General features: G+C 42.0%; 1 protein-coding gene across 2 annotated transcripts in view; it reads left to right on the top strand.

The window, feature by feature from the left end:
* The window catches only part of LOC126262242 (semaphorin-1A), a 923656-nt gene that overhangs the window by 834802 nt on the left and 69897 nt on the right, over positions 1 to 18957 (top strand). For both annotated transcript variants that reach the window (XM_049958718.1, XM_049958717.1), the window contains exons 6-9: positions 9255 to 9362; positions 12249 to 12336; positions 14755 to 14874; positions 16841 to 16929. In XM_049958718.1, the coding sequence (XP_049814675.1) occupies positions 9255 to 9362; positions 12249 to 12336; positions 14755 to 14874; positions 16841 to 16929 (405 nt within the window). The remainder of the gene's footprint in view (positions 1 to 9254; positions 9363 to 12248; positions 12337 to 14754; positions 14875 to 16840; positions 16930 to 18957) is intronic.

Here is an 18957-nt window from a genome sequence, read left to right as displayed (position 1 = left end):
TCGGTGGCCAGATGGAAATTTTAACTGCTTTTCTCCTGGATAAGTGGCCATTACTGCACCACATGTGACAGTGAAAAGTATATGTAGAAGTAAAGGGAGTTTCGGGCCTTAGAGCACACCTGCAGTTGGTTGGAATATAAGAGAACTGATATAGCTAATGGTGACAAAAGAACCAAGCATATTGCAAAGGCTCTTCAGAGACGTTCTATTACTAAACATAAGTGCCAGTGCAGTTTCTCCCTAATGATACTGCCATGTCGCAACCACACTCGACACCACATCGTGAAGCAGGATCATCAGTGAAGTACAACACTAAGCACTGAAAGCACATTCGTTACAAACCCCAACGTACAGCCAGAACAGAATCGGCCTTCTGGAAAGAGAGTTCAGCTGTTTGTACCGACGTTGAATATTCCACAATATACCAACATTACAAACATAAGATATTTCAAGAAATTTCCAGTAACGATAAATACAAAATAATATATAATTGCTGGTTGTGGGATTTGAACTGGGAACCGACAGCACACCAGCCCGTGACACTAACCACTATGCCACACTTCATCACAGCTCGTGGCAGCATTTGTGGTTAGTAATATGGATGAATTTAGGACAAAATGTAAACAACAGTCAATGGTTAGGCTTTAGGCCTATTTCAACTGTCCAACTGCTGCCTACAAGGCAGTACAAGGAGCAATCTATGATTGTGGAGCATGAGGTCAGCATGTTGGCAATCATTCTAGCCGTTATTGCTGGTTGATGAATCTTAATGATGCCAATGCTGCTTTATTCTATCAGTGCCTCATTTGAACTCGCAAAGGCTGAGTGTGCCCTGTGCCAGACCTCCCTACATGAGAAAAACTCTGAGGAGGTACTGGAAATCAAACACAGGTCCTGTCCTGTCCTGCAGTAAAGGTAGCGATGCTGACCTTCGAGCTATGGAGGTGTTGAATTTAGGATTAATTGTGAAATTTGCAACAATAATACTAGAATGAAATTTCTGTATTGAGTATGCATACCCTGTCTTTGTTTCAGAATGGAGTTGTATTTTCTAGTCTAAACGTCTATAACTGGTTGCCAATAGATTTTATATAACAAACTGAATGTAACTGGTGTTTTAAGACAAAGTAAGAGAGTACATTACCAGCTGTTCCACATAAAATTTTTCAGGATATTTCGATTCAAGCATGTAAATTCTGGTTACCACTAATGTTCACACAAAACAGGTATTTTTTTTTAATGTGTAGACAGTTACAGCTGTTCTGAAATTGGCAAAATTATGTAAATGCTTAGGTCAAGTACTGTCTTCCCCCCAGGGGATCCACAACTCTTTTGTGGATACGTGCATAGCGAGCACGGGACCCCGAGCTGATGTGGCCTTCCTTCCTTTCCGGGCTGCATACCTTCCCTGTCCGCATCCTTCCCCATCCCCCATCTTCGCCCCCCCCCCTCACCTCTGGCTCTTTCCTTTCCTTTCTCCCCCCTCTGGGGGTCTGGTTTGTGCCTACGTCCGGAGACGGACGCTTGTAAATGTACCACATTCTTCGCCTTCCTTGCTTGTAAGTCTTCATCCTTCCTTTGTCCTTCTCTTTTCCTTACCTCTTCTCTCTACCCTTTTCTCTGCTGCGGCGTTTGAGACCTCTTCTTTCCTTTCCCTTTCTCTTTCTTCCTCCCTGTGCGTGTCTGAAGGCCGACCCACGCACTTCCATGCGTAGCCGGTGACGGGGTAACTCGTAATTCCCCGTCCCGGGTAGACAGGTAGGACACGTACGTACCTCCTGGTAACGGCCAGGCCCAGGGAGGGGTGATTACCCGAGCTGATACCTTCCGAAAGTGCCGATTGGTCCCTCCGTCCGTTTGTCGAGAGGTGTGACCTGAGGTGTGAACAATCACCTAAGGCGGGAGTGCCCTCAGAGAGGGCCCCCACAAGGGAGGAGCGCGCCATCGGAGACGCCGGTAATCATGGGGGATTCTTCCGCAATGGTTTCCTCACCTTCCACTATGTCTGCTCACAAACGTAAGTTCACTGAGTCTCAACCACAGTCAGTTCTTCCATCGTTGCCACAGTTCCTTGTTGTTTCTCGGTCTGACGAAGGTCACGACTTCTCCACGGTCAACCCTTTCATTATTCAGAAAGGTGTCGACGCAATTGCAGGTCCTGTAAAGTCTTGTTCCAGATTACAGAATGGCACCCTGTTGTTAGAAACAGTCAGTGCCCTCCAGGCACAAAAATTGCTGCGTACCTCACTACTACACACTTTCCCTGTCCGGGTGGAACCGCACCGTACCTTAAATTCCTCCTGTGGAGTCGTTTATACACGCTCCCTCGATGGACTGTCTGACGAAGAAATTCAGCACTACCTGTCTGACCAGGGCGTAACGGCTGTTCATAGGGTTATGAAAAGGGTTGACACGAACATCATTCCAACCCGCACTGTCTTCTTGAAATTTGACAAAGTTCAACTCCCATCGAAAATCAAAGCAGGCTATGAGATAATTTCCGTTCGCCCTTACGTCCCAAACCCTACGCGTTGCTATCGGTGCCAGCGGTTCAATCACGCCAGCCAGTCCTGTTCCAATCCGGCCAAATGTGTTACGTGTGGCAGGGATGCCCATGAGGGTGCTTTTCCACCTCCATCCCCTCGATGCATCAACTGTATGGGTGACCACGCCGCTTCCTCTCGAGATTGTCCCGTTTTTAAGGACGAAAAGCTCATCCAGGAAATTAGGGTGAAGGAAACGGTGTCGACCTTTGCTGCTCGAAAATTATTCGCCAGTCGACAGCCCACCGTGCCTCAGAAAGGAAAATACAGCACTGTCCTTGCTTCTCCTCGGCCAACAAAGGAGGCGGCCACGCAGACTTGCGACCTCACCTTTAGTGCCACGGTCGTCAGATCGGCCAGCGCAAAGATCGCCCGTTCAACCTCACCACTTTCGCCTGCCCACTCTCTGGCTCACCCTTCGTCGAGTTCTGCTAAATCTCGAGCCCAAAAGTCAGACTTCGAAAAAAGAGCATACTCGTGAAGAGATTTTACGTACGGCAACTTCCCAACCATCGGTTCCTCCTTCCTCTAAACATCATACTTCCAAGAAGGCTACAAAGAAACCCAGTTCCTCTCCTTCTCCGCCAAGGCGTGTCCCATCTACAGCACCACCTGGCGGAAATCGCCCTCGGCCGTCTTCTGTGTCGCCGAGGCGCACTGCTGGCGGCCGATCAACCGGCCGGTCGCTGGTGTCAGGAGCTGCTCCTGACCAACCTATGGATCAGGATCTTCTGCCTTCGGCTGAATGCCATTCCATGCTGTCGGTCGCAAGCTCAGAGCAGTCGTTGAGTTGACAGCGACCTTGGTCACATTCCTCCATTTTCTGTTCACCCTATGTCCATTATCCACTGGAATATCCGCGGTATTCGAGCCAATCGGGATGAATTGTCGATCCTCTTACAATCCTACTCGCCGGTCATCTTCTGTCTTCAGGAAACAAAGCTGCGTCCCCGTGACCACTTTGTTCTCCCTAATTTTCAGTCCGTCCAATATGATCTCCCCTCTGTTGAAGGCACTCCAGCACATGGAGGACTCATGATTCTTCTCCATGAAACTCTCCATTATCACCCAATCCATTTAAACACTTCCTTCCAAGCTGTCGCCGTCCGTCTTTCCATTTCCGGATACACGTTCTCTCTTTGTACTGTATACATTCCATCGTCCACACCAATGGCACGAGCTGATCTCCTTCATCTTCTTGGTCAGCTTCCACCCCCCTATTTGCTGGTTGGGGACTTCAATGCCCACCACCCGCTTTGGGGATCTCCACATCCTTGTCCACGTGGCTCACTATTGCTAGACGTCTTCCACCAAGCAGATCTAGTTTGCCTCAACACTGGGGTCCCTACATTTTTGTCTGCCTCCACGACAAATTTATCTCATTTGGACCTTGCGGTCGGTACTGTTCCGCTAGCTCGGCGCTTCGAGTGGTTCGCCCTTGATGATACACACTCGAGTGACCACTTTCCATGTGTCCTTAGACTGCAGCCTCAACAGCCATATATGCGCCCGCGACGCTGGAAGTTTGCCCAAGCCGATTGGACACTTTTTTCGTCTCTAGCGACATTCGATGACCGTCACTTTCCCAGCGTCGACGATGAGGTCACACATATTACCGACGTTATTCTTACAGCTGCGAAACATTCAATACCACGCACCTCCGAATTGCCCCGGCGCCCCCCAGTTCCTTGGTGGAACGAGGCATGCCGTGATGCACTACGTGAGCGGCGACGTGCTCTCCGCGTTTTCCGCCACCATCCTACTTTGGCCAACTGTATCAGCTGTAAGCAGCTCCGAGCGCGATGCCGTCGTGTCATCCGCGATAGCAAGAAGGCAAGCTGGAAATTCTTTATTAGCTCATTTAACACCTTCACTCCCTCCTCGGAAGTTTGGAGTCGGCTTCGACGGTTCTCAGGCGCGCCTAGTTTCTCCCCGGTCTCTGGGCTTACTGTCGCGCATGACACATTAGTGGACCCCGTCGCAATTTCTAACTCGTTGGGTCAGCACTTTGCTGAGATTTCGAGCTCTTCAAATTACCCGCCAGCGTTTCTCCCGAAGAAACGTGCGGCGGAAGTGCGACCTCTAGCTTTCTCCTCTCAAAATCGCTAAAGCTACAATACTGTTTTCTCCTTGCGGGAACTCCAACATGCACTCTCTTCTTCTCGCTCCTCCGCCCCAGGACCGGATGGTATCCACTTCCAAATGTTGCTGCATTTATCAACCCATAGTCTGCGTTACCTCCTTCACCTTTATAATCGAATTTGGACCGACAGTACTTTTCCCAGACGATGGCGGGAAGCTATCGTCGTTCCTGTTCCGAAACCTGGAAAGGACAAACATCTCCCCTCTAGCTATCGCCCCATTTCTCTCACGAGTAGTGTCTGTAAGGTTTTGGAGCGTATGGTGAATTACCGTTTAGCGTGGTGGCTGGAATCCCGCAGTCTTTTAACACCTGCCCAATGCGGATTCCGAAAGCATCGTTCTGCAGTTGACCATCTTGTTGCTCTCTCCACTTATATCATGAACAATTTTCTCCGGAAACGCCAAACGGTAGCAATATTTTTTGATCTGGAGAGAGCATACGATACCTGTTGGAGGACAGGCATCCTCCGCACACTGTTCTCTTGGGGCTTTCGAGGCCGGCTGCCCCTTTTTCTTCGCGAATTTATGGCAGAGCGCACATTTAGGGTGCGGGTGAACACTACTCTCTCCCGCACTTTCTCCCAAGAAAACGGGGTACCCCAGGGCTCCGTGCTGAGTGTTGTACTGTTCGCCATTGCCATAAATCCAATTATGGATTGTCTCCTTCCTGATGTCTCGTGCTCCCTCTTTGTGGACGATTTTGCGATCTACTACAGCTCTCAACGGACCAGCCTTCTTGAACGACGTCTTCAAGGATGTCTCGATCGCCTCCACTCTTGGAGCATCGAAACCGGCTTCCGTTTCTCTCCCAGTAAGACCGTTTGTGTTAATTTTTGGCGACGTAAGGAGTTTCTTCCGCCCTCCTTACATCTAGGTCCTGTCAACCTTCCGTTTTCAGACGTCGCTAAATTCTTGGGTCTTATGTTTGACAGAAAACTGTGCTGGTCCTCCCACGTTTCCTATCTTTCGGCTCGCTGTCTGCGATCGCTTAACACCCTCCGTGTCCTGAATGGTACCTCCTGGGGAGCGGACCGAATGGTCCTTCTCCGCCTCTATCGCGCCTTAGTGCGCTCGAAATTGGACTATGGATGCTCGGCCGTCTATTCTTCGGCGTCTCGACTCTCTCCACCACCGTGGATTACGTTTAGTGTCTGGAGCTTTTTACACTAGCCCTGTGGAAAGCCTTTATGCTGAGACTGCTGAACCTCCGCTGTCCAATCGGCGAGCAGTCCTTCTGAGTCGATATGCTAGCCATCTGTCTTCCATGCCTGCTAATCCAGCCCATGCCATTTTTTTCGACGCCTCCTTTGATGTAGGGTATGCAGGCCGCTCCTCCTCCCTACTACCCCCGGGAGTCCGCTTCCGTCAACTGCTCCATTCTCTTTCCTTCCGCCTTCCTAAAACCTTCTTGACAACTTGGGGTACAGCACCGCCTTGGCTCCGTCCCCGGATCTGCCTGCTCCGTGACCTTTGTCGATTTCCCAAGAATGGTACCCCTACACTTGTTTATCGTCGGGCATTTGCTGCTCTATGTGCACAAATGACGGACGCCACATTTATTTACACCGACGGCTCGAAAACGTCGTTAGGTGTAGGGAGTGCCTATATTGTTGGCGACACCCCAAATCAATTTCGGCTTCCCGACCAGTGTTCGGTGTATACTGCGGAGCTTTACGCTGTTCTCCAGGCTGTCCACTACATCCGCCGCCATCGGCGGATACTGTACGTTATCTGCTCAGATTCTCTCAGCTCTCTCCTCAGTCTCCAAGCTCTTTATCCTGTGCACCCTCTGGTGCACCGGATTCAGGACTGTCTGCGCTTGCTCCACCTGGGGGGCGTCTCAGTGGCGTTCATCTGGCTCCCGGGACACGTTGGTATCTATGGAAATGAGGCGGCCGATATTTCAGCCAAGGCTGCAGTCTCTCTTCCTCGGCCAGCTATTCCATCGATTCCTTTCTGCGATCTACGGAGCGTTTTATGTCGTCGTGTTGTTCATTTATGGCACGCGCATTGGTCAACACTTCCCAATAATAAATTGCGGGAAGTGAAAGCTCTTCCTTGCGCTTGGACTTCTTCCTCCCGAACGCGTCGTCGGGAGGAGGTAATTTTAACTAGACTCCGGATAGGGCACTGTCTTTTTAGCCATCGTCATCTTTTAAGCGGCGATCCTCCCCCACTCTGTCCCCACTGCTCTCAGCTGTGGACGGTAAGACACCTTTTAATTGAATGCCCCTATTTTAATCCATTACGCGCCCGTCTACAGCTATCGCCTGATCTCTCGTCGATTTTAGCAGATGACACGCGCTCAGCCGACCGCGTTCTCCAGTTTATTAGTGCTAGTGAAATGACGTCAGTCATTTGAAGCTTTTTTGGGGACAACCAACACCTTTCTGTAGTGGATTTTTAAGCCTTCCTTCTGCTTTTAGTTTCTCCAATTTTATGACTTTGTTCCCATTGCTGCTGGTTTTCAATTTCGGTTTTTTTACTGTTTCCTAAGTCACGGGCTGGGCGCTAATGACCATAGCAGTTTTGCGCCCTAAAAAAAAAAAAATAAAAAAAAGTACTGTCTTATTTCCTAATATACATGAATTTGTATAAAGTAATCTACACAGATAAGCCAGAACATTATAACTACCGCCCACCATGAAGTTGGATGCCACCTGGTGGTGCTGTGGGAACATGACGTGGTAAGGAAAATATGTAAGTGGAGCAAAGACGGCTGGGGTATCGTTCTTGCAATGACACAGACTGAAAATGGGGAAATCACTGAGGTAAGTGATTTCGACACAGGGCAGGTTATTATTACACAGAGCCTGGGAATGAGTATTATGAAAATAGTGAAGCTGGTCGAATATTCGTGGGCTAAGTCTACATCCACAGAAACTGATAGGAGGGTAGTGAAACTACCACTAGGCGCTACATGGCTGCATGTCCACACTCTTCGCAGGATGTGGCATCAGAGGCTTCCCTGCTCTATAAAGTAGGATAGGTGGCAATCTGTGGCATCTATGCTGAAAGAGCACAATGCTGGTGCTCACACAAGTATTTCAGCGTCCCCCTACTTGTTCACGTGCTGACCCAACGATATCATCGTGGGCACTGGATCATTGATGTTGGACTGTGGATCAATGGCAACAGTCACCTCTTTGTGTGAATCACATTTTTGCAACACCAAGTCAATGGATGTCTCCACAAATGCTGTCATCCAGGCGAACGGTGGCTAGAAATGTGTACCACACCACGAATGCGGCTGTTGGGAGCAGTATAATGCTGTAAGAGACATTCACCTCCGCTTTCATGGAATCTGTGGTAGCAATCAAAGACAAGCTGACGGCTGCTGACCATCCGTGTAGCTTTATGCTCGATGTCTTCCGCGACACCAATACCATATTTCAGCAGGATAGTTGTTGGATTCTCAAAGCCAGAGCTGAGCTGCAATGGTTTGCGCTCACATTGATGTCTTGAACACCAAATTCACTCGATGTGATGTGCCCTCACATACACAAATCAGTGGCCAGTTATTTACAGGAATTTTATGACTAGTGTAGACATCTGGTGCCACATACCTTCACAGCCAATGACCTGTAGAACTGATGATACAAAGAAATGATGCTGTGTTCCATTGCAAAGATAGCCCAACAAGCTATTAAGCAGGTGGTCATAATGTTTTTTGACTCATCAGTGTAGAAGTAAGTGTGTAATTATTAATATGAGTAGATTAGCACTACTCATAATTCATCGGTATACTTCACAGAAGCAGCTTGCTGTCTGTTATACTGTAGTATAACTTGACTAGAGACCAGAATGCTTTACATGTTTGCAGGCTTTTTGATGGCCAAATGAGACTAATATTACAGATTTGCTTTTATTAAGTCTATGAGGTATTGTGATATAAGAGGAACAGACGGTGCCCATCAGAAGTCACAAGTGCCATATTGTGTTTATTGGTTTGTTGGGAGAGGATGTTTTCAAACATCATATAAGACTGAAAGATCAGTTGCTGGTTCATAATGCCACTTGGATGTTTGTTGTACTTCATGAATAGCAGAAGTCTGTAGGTTTTTTTTGTAGATAACAATAATTACCTATTTGGTGGACCACTTTGTAGAATGTGTGTAGATAAACAGAAAGTAAGGGGGGAATTATTGAAGTTTATTAAAGTGTTTTTAATAGAGTAATTGTTAAATGTCATGCTCTGTAATCAGCATAGCAAAAGCGTAAATACTGCACACTGACAAAATTAGTAATAGCAGAAAGAAATCACTGTTTCAGGTTGATACATCTCTGCAGGTAGGCATTTCTGATGCAGACTGTACAAGTGAGTGAATAGGGGTGTAATTTCCTTCATTCAGGGGATCCAGTAATGCTATCTTTATCATGTGCATTTTTCAAGCCTAACCCCCTTTTACCTTATTATCATTCTGCTATTACCTGCCAAATACATGCAGATAAGGTTTAATTTCTTATGTCATTTCTCTTGCAATGTGAAAGACAGCAAAGTAGAGAGCTTTATTTTATGAAAATATTTTCGTGTAGGTCAGTTGTATTAATTTAAGTATCTTGTTACAGGAAGCGTGCCAGAACTACATTCGTATCCTGGCAAAGAGTGACCCCGGTAAGCTACTCGTCTGTGGGACCAACTCCTTCAAACCTGTCTGCAGGGATTATGTAATTGAGGTGAGTCACCTTGTGGGTTTTTAAAATCCTTTTGTGTATTGAAGCGTTTCTCTTTAAAGGTGTTGATGACTTTGTACATGTAAGTCTTGCAGTACAAAGCTTACATTTTAGGAGAATACTTCCCAATTCAAAGAAGAGGTTTCATTACTCATTTTTTCAAAAGCTTTTATTTTGAATAACACAGACCTACTGAAAATATATGCTGCAAATTGTTTTTAATGCTGTCAATACCTACCGCAAGGTGGTGGCCTGCTGGTTTGCCATGTGTCAGATAAAAATTCCAAAAGCTTGGCCATCTAGGTTTGTTCTTGAGTTTTGTGTGACTTCCATTTCTTGCAGTACTTTCTGTATTTTAAGGAAAAAATTCAAAGTTTCACTGTGAGACAAAATTCACATGAATCTTTCAATCCTTGGGTTCCAACTTATGAGAAAGGCAACATCGACACCATCTGGAGAAAAATTCAATTTACGGAATATAACAGAAAAAAAGTTGAGACAACATGGTGTCATTTTAGTGTTGATTATTAAGTAAAATAAATTTCCACTAAATTCCATAAAATTTGTTGTACAATTTGTTTTTGCAATTATCTACATTACAGCTGTTGCAAGTTCCTGGAAAATAGGTGAAGGTCACTGCTGTGCAGTGTAACAGTACCATTATCTGAAGAAATGGACGGAGACCAAATTAAAAACTGATTTGAAGGGATCCGAACACCACCACTAAAACAGTTTATTATTGGATAAATGAATTTTACATGATTGTTCAAACACTACTGAGCCAACTTAGTTTGGAACTCAACTGAAGTTTCCTCTGAAAAAATCCTCAATAAGAGTCATCGTGTTCTAATAGAAGGCTGTTGCTTTAAGATACATCATACTGAGATAGGTGCCATTCCATTTGAACAGGTACATGACATCCCAGATGAATATAAACATGAAGGTTTCATCAGCTGATGCCAATTTAATGAAAATGTTTCTGGTTGTAAGACCACATCACAATATGAAATCCTTAAAATATTTTGCAGGACCCACTTGGGTCTCTGCTGCATCATAAGATTACAAATGACGATATTTTAAGTTTTTAACTGGGTGTAAAGTACACTGGTCTGTCCCTAAACTTGTGGGTCAACATTATACAGGTGTTACAGGATCTTGAAAGATAAACTTTGAGATCAGGAACGAATGGTTGGAAATGAATGTTTAGTTTTTATTTACACAAAGCAACTTATACCTAGTAGCAACAACTTCAGCTCTATGCACATGTGGGACCATAATACATAGACAGAAGTGAACACTGCTTTTAGCATCATTTGGCCCCTTTGACTGTAATTTTTGTTCCACCAGTGCCGTCAGCACTGTAATAATGAAAGTGCACCTTTGATAGATGCATTAATGGATACTCATTGATTAACTTTCTCCTATACTGCATCCTCTGATTCTGCTCTGTGCACAATTAATTCTCGAGAATTTGGTGCGCTCTCTGTGGCACAACCATGAAACAACATAGTTTCTCATACGTTTCCATCTGTGGCAATAAATGTCTCTTGATTAGAGTGACACTACTTTCAAAATTTCCTCTGTGCAATCTTTCGACTTTCTGGGCTCTAGGTCCTGTCTACACTACATATTTCTTACATTTTTATAAATTCCTGTAGCGTGAAATGCTGCAGCTTTGACAATTAATTATGAACTGTAAACAGCATTATACTCTACCACTGACATATCACAAGCTCTTCTCGTCAGGGTAACACTGTGGATGTCAATGTTGAAGGCTGTTGTTTGTTATGAAACATATGCAGTTTAAAAGCAAGCGCCTGTAATACATTGCTCATTCAATAGACCTTATACAAACTGATTATATCAATTTCTGGCCATTTGTGTCTTGTCTCATAGTGGACCCACTTTGATAGCTGCACACATTATCATGCCACTTCTGGGATTTGGGGAGGAAGGCTGGCCACAAGTCAAATACGTTTGGCAGAATAAAAATGAAGACTGGTTTGCCACCCAGCCTAGATGTGGTTTTCAGGCAGTTTCCCACATGTGACTAGGTGAATACCGGGCTGATATCCACATCCTGCCTCATTTGAAAGATTTGCAAAAATTTCTAAAACATTCTCACATTCTCATGTAGGTAACATAAAATGCAGACAGATGGAGTACACAAATTCCTTAGCACAGCCAAATCCAAATTAACATGATAGCCCTGTGAAGGTACAGAATAAAGGCTAGGGAAACAGGTGTATGGTATGTCAGGGTACTTAGTTGATCTCCTCTGTATATAATTTTGGTACTCAAGGTTTGGGACACACAGTATACACAAAACACTAACATTCACTTGTTTCTTTCAGTCAAACTGAAATGAAATGAAATGAAATGATCAGATGGCATTGTTGGCCAGGAGGCCCCTTTCGGGGGAGTTCAGCCACTTTGATAACAGAATTGCCCTCATTAACATGAAAATCAGTGAATGTTCTATGGACATCCCAAACTGCACACCATAATAACAGGAAATCATAACACTGATGGTCTACTTGTCATGGGGATTTGGGAAATAATAATATTAGGTTCTAAATATACCAAATATAACTAAATGACTAGATCGCATATAATACTAGATCCAAAAAGATGCGAGTGTCAGCACTGGAGGGAATTACTGTGTAAAATTAGTCTTTTTTCCCCTTTTTCTTCCTTAGTTCCATTTCTTTCTCTTATTATTATTATTTTGTGAAGTCCAAGATGACCAGTAGTTTAGATAATAGATAAAACATTGACTCTGATCTATGGTGTGGGCTGCTTTGTTCTTTGACAATTAATTTTTAAGTTAAAGTTTGTGTTAATAGTGACACCAGTTCCTAAAACACTGTTGTTTGTGTTTATGTATAGAACGACGGCTACACGTTGGAGAAGGAGCGTGCAGGACAGGCGTTATGTCCTTATGACCCAAGACACAATTCGACAGCTGTCTTTGTCAGTGAGTATGATTGAAAATAATTTGAACTACAGATATGCAATTTGTTGCAATTGAATTTTAGTGGTTAACAGTAATGTATTCAACTCTTGTGGCATGCAACCATGTGTGTGGTAACACACATAATATCCAAATTCTTAACTTACTAGTTCTAAAATAACTTTGTATTTTGCTGTGTTTATTTCCATTTTCATATTCTAGCTAATGGGAAAGTGGCATAGTGGATAAGACACTAGACTCACATTTGGAAGAATATCGGTTTATATCCACTTCCAGTTATCCAGTTCTAGGTTTTCCATGGTTTGCATAAATTACAGGGACATCAAACCCTAACTTACCTTCCTTCACCTAGCACTTTGTAATTCCTGTTGATTTAGATGTATTACAGTATGAAATGATTCCTTTTATAAAACCCTTATTTGAGTATTTTGTTGTAAATTTCAGGCTGAATCAACAAAGAGTGAGACTGGTTTCTTGCTGTTTTGAGAACAGTTGGTCACCATGTGAAGATAGTAAAAAATGTTTAAGCTACTTCCTTTCAAACTAGCTTACTGTGGTCAAGCCTTGGTCTCTTCCCCCCCCCCCCCCTCCCTCCCACTCCATACTTTCCTCCATTAGCTACATAACTGACTGCCTCAGAAAGTGTCCTATCAACCGAAGTCAAGTTCTGCCATACATTTTTCTCCTCCCTAATTCAATTCTTTCCTTCCTATCTGTTGGGTGCATTTTAGAATGTTCGTACAAACATTTAGTGATGATTTTCAAGTTAATGAGGGTACTTTTTGCCTCAGATAATTCAGATGCTTTACTTCTTTATTTTACTTAGATAATTTTCAATATTCTTCTGTAGCACCACAATTCAAAAACTTCTAGTCTCCCCTTGTGTAAACCATTTATTTTTCACATCTCACTCCTGTACAGGGCTACACTCTAGAGGAGATGTTGTCTACTCCATAGGCCTTGTTTTGACTTAAATCTTTCAATGTTCTGTCAAATTCCTTGCACAAAATCATATCTCCCAGCTTTTCTTCATGTTTTTCATCTTCTTATTCTATAACATGGTATTAAGTTCATGTACCTTTTATGGACTTTTTATATATTCCTTCCACCTTTCAGACTATCCTTCTTTGCTTAGTACTTGCTTACCATCAAGTTCCTAATATTTATACAGCTGCTTCCTTTTTCTTGAAAGGTCTCCTTCATTTTCCTATAGGCAGAATCTGTCTTTCCATGTTCAAGTGTGTTTTTGCAGCTTTTCAATTCTCCTCTAGCCATTCCTGCTCTGCTCTTTGCAGTCTCTGTATATCACATTTTTAGATGCTTGTATTTCCTTTTTACAGCTTCATCAGCTGCATTTTTAGATTTCCTCTTTTCATCAGTTAAATTCAATATCTCATGGGTAATCCAACAATTTCTGGTGGGTCTTGTCCTTTCACCTGTTTGATCCCCTGCTGTCTTCACTATTTACTTTCTCAACGCTATCTATTCATTTCCCCTGTATGTCATTTGTTGCTTAGTGCTGTTCTTCAAACTCACAACCACTTTTGATGTTAATGTAGCATTGCTAATTTAAGGAAGAAATAGTTATTTACAATGAAAGACAGATGCTAAGAGTGTTAAGTAAGTAACTGAATATGATGTAAATTAGTTGTTGGTGCAGAGAAGATATAACTGGTAATATATTTCGTTTCTTTATCTCCATTTATGTCTTTCAAACGACCAAGGAAAAAAATCATATACATTTATTCATTTGTGGACCACTTTTGGAAAGAGTATATAAACAAGTTGAAAGTAAGCTTCCCATTTCTTCACTAGAAAATATATTTTACTGAGAAGGTGAAACAAAACAGTGTCTGACTCCTGTTAAAGATGCTTTTTAGGTAGAATTCTGATACTTTTAAAAATTCTACGTGAATGCACTTAAGGGTATATTCAACACATAAAAGTTTAGGAAGGGAGGGAGAATTTTACAGTCACACATAGGACTGACTAGAATTTAGGAGCAGAGAAGTTATTAGACTTTTGTCGGCCCAGTGTTGAATGCCATTTTATCTTTTTGTCAGATGAAGAACTGTCAAATGCAGACACAGGCCAGCTGTACTAAATGAAATTTACTAAAATATGTGCCACGTTGTGTTAAGAGAGGATAACTGTAGGCAAATAGCATAGTAAGCACAAATGCTACATATGCTATAGCTTTATTCTTCTAAGCTTTCCTAGGAACTTGATAAATTGTCAATTGGTCTGTGTGGGTAATAGAATTAAAATAAGAAAAAGACCTAAGTTCATACATACAATCAGTGAGTAAAAATATATGAGGCAACAAAATATTTAGACAGATTAGCTGTCTTTAATTTTGCTCAGGCTGGGATATGTTTGCTGAGGAGCCCTGTCTTAACTTATTTCTCTCTTTGTCTCTAGAAAATCCATCAGGTGGTGGTGAACTCTACACAGGGACAGTGGCAGATTTTTCAGGCATGGATCCAATAATCTATCGTCACCCTTTGCAGACTGAACAATATGATTCAATGAGCCTCAATGGTGAGTAAGATTTTTTTTGTGTGTATGATGAATTTATTTTTTACCATTTCATTTCATAATGTGTTAAATTTTTAAAAAAATGCTTAGAATCTCATAAATACTGTGTGTATTTAAAACATCAATTAATTTGCAACTTGGTGTATCACAGTTACCAGTTCAGATTCAGTGTTATATCCAAGGTTTTAATAACAGTGTATAGTTCACTGAATTATTATTTCTTCTCCTTTTTCACAATCTTTATCTTATCTGCTGTCGAGTCTGCTTTTTCAAGATTTGGCAAATTTGATTTTATTATTTGGCTTTGTGGCTGAATGCCCTTTCTAACATCAGTCATCAACGTGACCTTTGGGGGAGAGGGGAAAGGGTGCTACTGTCTGTGAATTGTGTAAACTTTATTCTTTGTGTTCTTGTATTTTGATCAATTGTGTACTGTATTCTCTGAGGTGCAATTGGGAGACAAGCCTAGCATTTGCCTAAATGTGCATGGAAAATCACCTAAAGACTACAGTCAGGCTGGCTGATGTACCAGCCTAAAGTTGTTAACCTATCATGTGGATTTGGTCCAGGTCTGACTCACCTCCCTACCTTGCAAGCTAGTGTGCTATGAATTATGCTATACAGGCAGATGGTTCATTGAGTTAATGTAATGTCCATAAATTACAGGATCTTACTGACCCCCCTGAAATAGCACTTGACACACAGGTAGAAGGTACAAAGGAGGGAAAAAAGAAAAAAAAAAACCATCAGATGTGTGTTATGGAAGGCGTTTATGAAGTGTGGTGTCACTCCTCTGGTCTCTTTAGGTTTTACATCATACAGTTCTGCATTTTCATTCATTTTTCTGTTGTTAATAAGCAATAAATTCAAGTTCAAAATCTGTACATCCATGATTTAGGCTATGTAGCCTTTACTTTTCTCGTCTTTGTTTTCTTTGTATCCAACAAAGTTGCATTGCTTTGCTTTCTATATAAAGCTGTGCCAGGTTACAGAATGCTCTGAAGATGCTAAGCTAAATGTAGATGATTTGAGTTTTTTGTAAATAGCTTGATTGTGTGAGTAGTTGTATTTTCCCCTTTTTAAAATTATTCCCATGCCTTAATTCTGATTTGAAGCAATGTTTTCTAATGTAAAGAAAGATACATTTTCTGAAGGAAAAACGTATTGAGTTTACACATTTTAATAGTTTTGGGAATTATGAACGTCTGAAAATTTGGGGCCTTGTGTCATGAAAGGAAGGTCATCTGTGCTGTTAGATAACTGGTTTATTTAATCAACATGCTCATTTAATGCTACTTTGTTTGAGAGCTGTGAAAGGTATGTGTAGTCATTTCTCAGTGCAGAAGAAATTATCAATATTACTTTGCCTTTTCTGTTAACAGAACGTCTTTTGACTTTTATGTTTGAAAGGAGTCAGTATTTTTGACTCTGGTGAATAATGATTAACTTCAAACACCTTCTTTAATGCTGTTTCATATGTTGAGTTTGTCACTGACAAAGTGCCCACAGCACTGCCCTCTCTTCTGTTACAATTTCACAAGTGAAATAAAATCTTTTAAGCAAAAATGGAAGGAGTTAAATATGAATAAAATATAATAAAAAAGTGTCTGTTAAAACAAATTATAATCACTTGGGGTAGTATTTTTTGTTATAATTTATCATCAGGTGTGCATTATTCATCAGCCATGACTGAACAGACTGTCAAATTTACAATATTAATAAACTGCAGCACAAATAGCATACTACATTACAATTATTTTAAGCAAGTTAAACATTTTTATGTAGGATACATTTTAATACAACATACATTTCATGAATAAAGTAAATAAATTTGGGGAAAGACAGTAGGTCCATTTAACATCAGTTCCATTGTTTGTCTTGAACTTTTAAAATGACTAATACGTAAAAATTCTACCTTTCAGTGTAATGAATTCTGTCTATCCATTGTATTGTATTGTTCATGTTACAGCACCCAACTTTGTGAGTTCAATGACAAAGGGTGACTTCGTCTATTTCTTCTTTCGTGAGACTGCTGTTGAGTACATCAACTGTGGTAAGGTGAGTACCATCTCAAAACTGAACACTTAAAATAGTAGTTTTATTTTGTAGAGCAAGGAAATCCTCCAAGAAACTAAAATTTCCTTCCTCTATGAATTTAATTGTGCAGCTGTAGTTTAACTGCAATCAGCCACTACGTGGAAATACATCAAGACAATAGTTACCCATTATGTACTGAAACATGATATTTCCAGTTCTGTAGGTAATTAGGAATCTGAAAATTAAAGTGGTGTCAGTTCAGCTGAACAGTACTGTTGTGGCGTAACAAGCTAGTCACGCCACACTGAGGAGGAAGCCGAAAGGCACGCGTACACACACGCCGACTGGCGTCAAGTCTGGAACAGGATACTTATTGAATACTATAAAGAAAATACGTATCTTTGGGAATATACTTAACTTTTAATCAATCCTTGTGATACATCTCTCTTGACTATACAAATGAGACTCGTAAGATACATGCACTGTGACAATTGGCGCCTTGCTAAGTCGTAGCCATTAACTTAGCTGAAGGCTATTCTAACTGTCTCTCGGCAAATGAGAGCAAAGGCTTCGTCCGTATAGTCGCTAGCAACGTCGCCGTACAACTGGGGCGAGTTCTCGTACGTCTCTCGAGACCTGCCGTGTGGTGGCGCTCGGTCTACGATCACACAGTGGCGACACGCGGGTCCGACATGCACTAATGGACCGCGACCGCTTTAAGCTACCACCTAGCAAGTGTGGTGTCTGGCAGTGACACCACAAGTACTATGCCAGCAGGTGTTATATAAGATTTTCCCTCTTATGCCAAAGTCATGCATGTGCAAACACGGTGAGTTGAACTTATATGTATCAACAAGTTTAATTTTTTGTGGTCTTCATTATTTGTTGCGAGTGATAACTTGGAACAGTAGAGTGGTTGATGATGATTATCATAAAAGTCTTGCATTATCCTTCTGTCGATTCTCATTATATCGGGCAGAAATTTTCAAGAAGGTACCTTGATTCAAGCCTGAATATTATACTAATTTGTAATGACTGTAAACCTAAATGTGAAGAGGATAGTTGCAAACTGGCATCTCTTCCAAAATAGCAGCACATATTCCACAAGTACAATTTAGGATTCCTTAGACGGAAGAAAAATTAGTGTCATAAATGTATGACATTTAATTCACTGACTGAGAATGAGAAGCTTTTGAAGCAAGATTATCATGGCAAACATTTTCAGAGAAGACATCTGGCTCCAAGGAAGCACACTGAAGACCAAATGCCAGCACAAAGTGACGTAAGTGTTGTGTGCGCAATTTTGATCTACAAGTCATTTTGAACACTACGAAGAGACCTAGTGGCCAAATATTCTACCTGAGAAAGCTGGCACAGTATAATTTGACCATACACAATCCGAGAAATCAAGACAGTACTTGTTATGTGTGGAATGAGACAGACATAAAAACAAATTGCTTGGATTTGCAAGTCAGAAATTACACAAGTGAGGAGGATAGTGTCAGATTGATGTTGGGATCAGGAGAAAAAAACAATTTTTGTGTCTGTTATCATTCTGTGTAAGAACCATCCAAGTGTACAGTCAACTATTCATATATCCTACGAAATAAGTCACCCAAAAATGGAGTGTGACTATTCAATCTGAGGTAGAGAAGAGAAGTAAATATGAGCTGAGTTACCTCCCTGAAGGGTGGGCACAAATCATTCAAAGTTGCTAGAGGAATCCATGTCTTTTACATTGTTGGTATTGTACTGTGTGACAATTTTCTAAACTTCAAAACTGACAAAGAAGACATCCCCAAAATTCCAACATACACTGTTCGCCTACTCCACTACAAAAGAAACAAATTGCTTTCAGTGTTTTACAAGACAGAATTTGAAGGGGCGTTTAGTGAAGTAATCTAAAAAAGATAGTGATAATCTTTTGCAAATGTGTCTGTTCCCAACACATAATGGTTGTACACTGTGGACGTCCCGTACTGTAGCGCCTGGACACGTTTCCTGTCTGCTGGGATCGTTGCCATAATCTTGAGATCACACTTTGTGGCA

Source organism: Schistocerca nitens, chromosome 6 (assembly GCF_023898315.1).
Source record: "Schistocerca nitens isolate TAMUIC-IGC-003100 chromosome 6, iqSchNite1.1, whole genome shotgun sequence".
NCBI classification, from domain to species: Eukaryota; Metazoa; Arthropoda; class Insecta; order Orthoptera; family Acrididae; genus Schistocerca; species Schistocerca nitens.
Note: the sequence above shows the minus strand (reverse complement) of the source record. Positions and strands in the feature narration are given on the sequence as shown.